This window comes from Acomys russatus, chromosome 16 (genome assembly GCF_903995435.1).
Source record: "Acomys russatus chromosome 16, mAcoRus1.1, whole genome shotgun sequence".
NCBI classification, from domain to species: Eukaryota; Metazoa; Chordata; class Mammalia; order Rodentia; family Muridae; genus Acomys; species Acomys russatus.
In genome coordinates this window covers 36,874,784-36,880,955 of record NC_067152.1, presented here as the reverse complement: position 1 = coordinate 36,880,955, position 6,172 = coordinate 36,874,784, and the positions used below count along the sequence as shown (strand labels likewise).

At 40.7% G+C, this 6,172-nt stretch overlaps 1 protein-coding gene across 2 annotated transcripts; it reads left to right on the top strand.

Annotated features, from left to right (window-relative positions):
- Positions 1 to 1,035: 1,035 nt before the first annotated feature.
- On the top strand, positions 1,036 to 1,476 carry LOC127199886 (ATP synthase subunit d, mitochondrial-like). 2 transcript variants are annotated; one of them, XM_051157875.1, is made up of 2 exons: positions 1,036 to 1,272; positions 1,321 to 1,476. In XM_051157875.1, exons 1-2 carry the CDS (start codon positions 1,036 to 1,038, stop codon positions 1,474 to 1,476), a joined length of 393 nt encoding a protein of 130 aa, XP_051013832.1. The 2 variants fall into 2 exon arrangements, with proteins under 2 accessions (XP_051013832.1, XP_051013831.1); XM_051157874.1 differs by having other exon boundaries at positions 1,036 to 1,476.
- The last annotated feature ends 4,696 nt before the right edge of the window (positions 1,477 to 6,172 follow it).

Sequence of the window (6,172 nt, the reverse complement as noted above, 5' to 3'; positions counted from 1 at the left end):
CATGGCATTTGGAAATGGAAGCCTAGGTTCTGATGTGATGACAATAATATGAATCAAAACAGCTATTATTTATTTGATAAGTGTTGTACGTTAGAAGTCAGGACACTGATTTACAGAAATTATGTGTTATTTCTTAAGACACCTCGTATACTAAGTGCCAAGGTCATTATATCAAATTTTATATGAGCAACATAAGGTTCCAACATGTTAATACACCATTTCAATGTCATACAATGAACAAATCTTATTGGCTGAAATTGAATTGGAGTGATCCAATAGATTCCATACACAGGATTCTTGGATGATGATGATGATGATGATAATAATAATAATAATAATAATCAGACCTTCTTAAAGAAATAGAACAAGACTCCTTTAGAGTTTTGGTAAGGGGTATTAAGGGAACCACCACCCCCAAAATAAAATAGATGATCGCCCTTATGCCTTCCATATAGGAGGTAAGCCATACTGCTAAAGACACACACACTTCAAACACAGGACTTGGGAGAATAAATCAATAAACATACCTAGCTGTATCACCTATGAGTCACAACATTGACCATTATGGTGAGATTCTAAAAAGTGCAATAGTGGCATGTGCATCCTGGAGGTGACCAAATGCCATCTAATTAGACTTTAGACTCACTCAATAGGAAGGAGTTCATACCTGGAACCATAAATTTTATCAAATACCCATGACATGCAAGGGCATGAAACCTAGATAATACTAAAAATAATAAAAAAAAATATTTCCAAACCTGGGTAATCTCTAATTGCATGCTAAATATATTTTATTATCCTCACATATAAATGTAGCCCTCTCCACCACACCCACCACCAGAGAAACTTCTCTTTTCAGCAATGGAGATCATTACAGAAAATCACAACTGGTCAAAAAAGAGAGAGAAACCGACCATGGGATTCCCTCCCTCTATTAATACTTTACGGCTCTGCTGGGCCTGGTGAAGGATCCCAAGTTGGCTGGGCATAAACTTGCTCTAAAAACCAGGAGCTCCAGTCATGCAATTGGTTAGCATGAGGTACTTATATGTCATAAAAACCATTGATTGGCTAACTCTTGGGAAGCTCTTACCCCGAAACCAAAAGAAAATTGCAAACTCCCTCAAGTCCTGTAATAAGACTCTCTACAGCAGGTTGGCTATTCTGTCTGAGAAACCACCAGTGATTGGCTGGGCTTACAACAAGGCCAGTGCGGCCAAGGAGAGTTTGGTGGATGATTTTGAAAAGAAGAAAAACACCCTGAAGATGCCTGTGCCTGAAGATAAATACACAGCCCTGGTGAACAAGAAGGCAAAGAAGGATGTGAAGAACTGTGCTGAGTTCCAGTCTGGATCCCAGGTCAGGCTCCAGGAATATGAGAAGCAGCTGGGGAAAACGAAGAACATAATTCCCTTTAACCAGATGACCATTACTGACTTGAGGGTAGCCTTCCCAGTAACCAAGCTAAACAATTAAGAACTACCTATACTGGCCCCACCAGCCCATTGAGAACCCGTGAAAGAGGCCAGGAAGAAGCCCAGCCTGCATTGAAATAAAACATTTACACAGAAAAAATGTACTTTTACAACACAACCCCATACCTAAGACTCTGAGAACATGGAAGAAAAAGGGCCCAAAGATTCTAAGAGCCAGAGGGCAAGGACATTCGCTTCTAGATAGTCTCCTACTAAAAAAAAAGAAAAAAGATATAGCTGGGCGTGTTGGCACATACCAGTAATCCCAGCACTCAGGGAGACAAACCAACCTCTGTGAGTTCGAGGCCAGCCTGGTCTACAAAGTGAGTCTAGGACAGCCAAGGCTACACAGAGAAACCCTGACTCAAAAAATTAAATAAATAAAAATTAAAGAAAAGAAACCAAAACCAAACCAAAGACATAAAGTAGAGGGACTGCTGGGTCTGAGTAGAGTTGGGGAAAGGACTAGAGGGAGAAAATGATCAAGATAGGCTGGATAAAGTTCTCAAAGAGTAGAAATGGTACATTAAAATAGAAATAGAGCCAAGTCATTGTTTGCAGGTGACTCTCTTGTTATTCCTGAGAAGTTCCCCCAAAGAAGTGTAATTTTTTTTTTTTTGCTAAGATATCTAGAAAGTCAACTGAGTCTAGGAACACCAAATAATCACAGGTCTCAGCCAGCCCACAGGAGTCTTCTTCCATAGGCGAACCAATTCCAACCATTCATCTGTCTATCAAAATTAGCTATGCCACATTTGCCATCCAGTTGGCACTAAATTCCTTCTTACTTGGTCAGAGTTAATCTTGCACTTAACATATTTCTATGCAGAAAGTGTAATAGACATGGAAAATAGACAAAGATGTTGCAAATCAAAACTCGCTTGGGTGGTTTGTTCACACCTCGTTGTCCCCAAGAATCAGGTAAAGATGCACAGTCCTGCAGAGGCTTGGAGAAGCTTTATAGTGGGGTGGGGGTGGGGGTGGGGTCAGGATTCTTCAGATGTGCTCTGATCAATGGCTGTTGACAGGGGAAGCTGGATCTGGGCTAGCCAGAAGTAAGAGCTTCTCTGGGCTTGGTTTAGGAGCATCATCTTTCTGTCTCTGGTGTCTTCTGGGTGAAAAAGAGGAGACAAGCATAAAGGGATCTTGGAGTCATTCTTCTAATTCTAACCATTTGGCGGCAGCTGTTATAAAGGATGTACCATGCTTTTTTTTTTTTTTTTTTTTTTTTGGCTCTTTGTTATGGATGGTCGGAGTTGCGTTGCCAAGTGTGGCCTGGCCATTGTCCATTTGTATACTCAACCTCTCAAGGTAATGAATGGCACAACACAGTATGAAATGAATGGAGCACTGAGTGTCCAGAAATACACTCCTGAAAATGGTACTGTCCACACCGGTATTTATGTGCCATCCATGAGTAACATGAGATAATTAATTATTCAGAAATTTCCATGATGATTTGAGTCAGACATATAATTAATCACTCATTTGTTTTCAAGGTAATTTATTTTCTTAGAAGTATAAATATTTTGGGGTGTGAGCCTAGCCTCAATGGCTGAGCCATCTCTAAATAAATAAATAAATAAATAATCCAAAAAAGAAATACAAACACACACTATATATATACATATATATGTATATTTGTCAACATACTGAAGCTTGATTGATTTAATTGTAATTATATCTTTTTGAATTTTTTCCCCTTCCATTCTTCCTCTACCCCATGTGTTGTGTTGTGTGTGTGTGTGTGTGTGTGTGTGTATTATGCATGTATATGCGTGAGTGAATGTCAGAGGTTATGCAATGTGTTTTGTGTTTACCTCCTTATTTTCCTTCAGACAGGATCTTCCACGGAGCCCTAAGATTGCCTTTTGGATAGAAAGGACGGATAGTCAGCATCTACCTGAGTTGAATGCCTACCCGTGTCCATGCAGTTCAAGGGCTGCAGATATGTGCTCACAGACTCAGTTATTTCCACAGGTTCAAGGAGTTGGATCTAATGTTCTCAGTTCTTTCATAGCGAGTACATTACGCACTGAGCCATCTCTCCTGTCCAACTTTCTCATCTTAAGAAATCTAGTATAACAATGCTCAATGACTCTGGAATTCTGAGGACAAAATCTATGGCCCATCCACGTGTCTTGTTGGAAACATCCTTTGGCTCATTTGGAGTTGCTTTAAAGGATGATCCTGCATAACAGGCCCTCGTTGTTTAAAACCTGTGGAGGACTGTGGCATCAGGCCTCATCACATCTATCGGCTGAAGAATTTTAATCACAAAGGTCATGAAAATCTATTTTACCATTTCCGACTTTGTGGTAGCTGCTGGCCTGGATCCTTTCTTGCTAATGAATCTGTCCAGTAAGTGGTAGTGTTCATTTCTATCCCCTGAAATTCATTTTTTACCCCAATCAAGGTGCTGTCAGCACAAACCATCTATAGCTTTACTGACTGACCAGCTCAAGTTCTTCCATTTTCTTTAATTTCTTCTGATTTACAGACAAATCCACATGGATGCTATTCCCTACAGAAATCATTGTTGGTATTCTACCCTCTGCTAACTCCCTTACTCTCGACTTTTGCTTCCAGGAAAGTCAGGACCCAGGTACATCCTTGTCGACAGACTTGCCTGAGTCAGGTACTCCAGGTGGCACTCCCGGAAGCTCACGCTGATGCTCTCCAAAGCCTTAAGCAAAGGGAAATGTTACTGTTGTTATTTCTCTTCATGCTGAAGATGGGAAGTATAGAGGAAAGCTTCATAATACCAGCTGTGTGGGAAGTTACGGAAGAAAACCTGACTCATGGGTTCTTGCATCAACATCCAAATCACTATTTGCTCTTTGTTTATAGTATAGCTATTTATGATAAAACTCCATGTTCCCCATATGATTGGTCCTTTGCTCTTATTCTTTTCTATTTTTTTGTTTGTTTTCTTGAGATAAGGTTTCTCTGTATAGCCTTGGCTGTCCTAGACTTGCTTTGTAGACCAGGCTGGCCTCAAACTCACAGTGATCTGCCTACCTCTGCTTCCCGAGTGCTGGGATTAAAGGCATGCACCACCATGCCTGGCTTCTTTTCCAGTCTTTTCCTCTGTCCATGTCTTTCCATTTTGTTTATCACTAGAATGAGAAGGCTTATTGACATGTAATCAGTTTCAGGTACTTATGAGAACTACAGAAGACCTACTGCCCCCCCCCCAAAAAAAAGTGTTTCCATCTTACCTGACTATGAAGTTAGGCTTTATTTCTGTGACTATGATTGTGACAATGACCTTATTTGACATTTGTTTCCTTTTTATCTTGTGTTTATGGGTGTTTTGTCCATCCATAAGGTAGAGCTCTGTGAATTTTAAGTCAACATGCTATGCATTGCATGTTCCAGGCCAGCCAGAGCTATGTAGTAAGGTACTGTCTCAAAATGATAAAATAAAATAAGGCATATCGGAAAAGTTGCAGAGGAGCAAAATAGGAGATGGCTAAAAGATTCCCTTGCACACATGTATGTATGTACACTGCATGCATAAAGTGCCCTCAGAGGGGCCAAAAGAGGGGATAGGATGCCCAGGAACTAGATTTACAGACTTTGTGCCACCATGTGGGTGCTGGGATCTGAGCCTGGGTCCTCTGAAGAGTTGTAACTGAACCCACTATGGCCTCTGTCCATGTTCTCAAGCCTCAGGCTAAGATGGGTTCATTTGACTGGGATCCGGCCTCTCATGACTGATATTCAACATGAAGACAATCTAGTCACTGACTCCCATTCATAGATAAGGACCTGTTCTAGTTTCAATAAATTAACTTCACTAAAAATAAAATGAAATAAAGCATAGGGGAGGAAGGGTTTATTTGGTTTACAGTTCCACATGTTCCAGTAGGTTGTCCCACATCCACACACATGTGGGTATCAATAATTGGACTTGGGTTTTCAAAAAAAAAAGAAACAACAACAACATGTGAGGCCATTTATGGAGTAAGTTTTTAATCCCAATACTAGACAGGCAGAGACTAGTGGATTTCTGTACATTGTAGGTCAATGTGGTAAACGTAGCACATTCCAGGCCCACCAGAGCTACAGAGTGTCATAGGTCCTGGCTCAGAGAGAGAGAGAGAGAGAGAGAGAGAGAGAGAGAGAGAGAGAGAGAGAGAGAGAGAGAGAGAGAGAGAGAGAAGGGTTTAGAAAGGTAGTAGATGTGGGATGTTCCAGAGAGTCAAAGGGGGTCAAAACAGTGGGTAGCTATAAGATTTCCTTGCATTTGTATGAAATCCTAAGAATGAAGACAGATTAATTTTTTAAATGTTAAGTGAACAAACCAAATGCACAGTATAGTTGGTTAATAGCACTGTAAGGCAGAACTCAAGCCAGCAAAAAGAAGTACCTGGGAAAATAAAGTCTAAGTGCTTTGTTGACCTGAATGACTCAAGTGTTTGTGTGCAATTTCATCCATCCAACAAGCAACAAGGATGTTCTATTTTCCTAGTCACCAAAGGCCTGTGAGAAAATAAACAGAGATGGACTTTCCCCTTATCTTAGAGCTTTCAGGTCTATAGAATTTTCTTTAAAGGGGGAAAAAAAAACCACCTCAGAACAATTTCCCCATTCAGTCATGGAATCGCTGCCATCAGCTTTCTCCAAGTACCCTTTGCTCAGAAGCAGAGAAAACAGGTTCTGCCCAGATCGCCTGCCCCATTTCACCAGCA

Bases quoted from the DNA above. Each gene is read 5' to 3' on its own strand.
- LOC127199886 (XM_051157874.1), top strand. From the start codon at position 1,036: ATGAGGTACTTATATGTCATAAAAACCATTGATTGGCTAACTCTTGGG.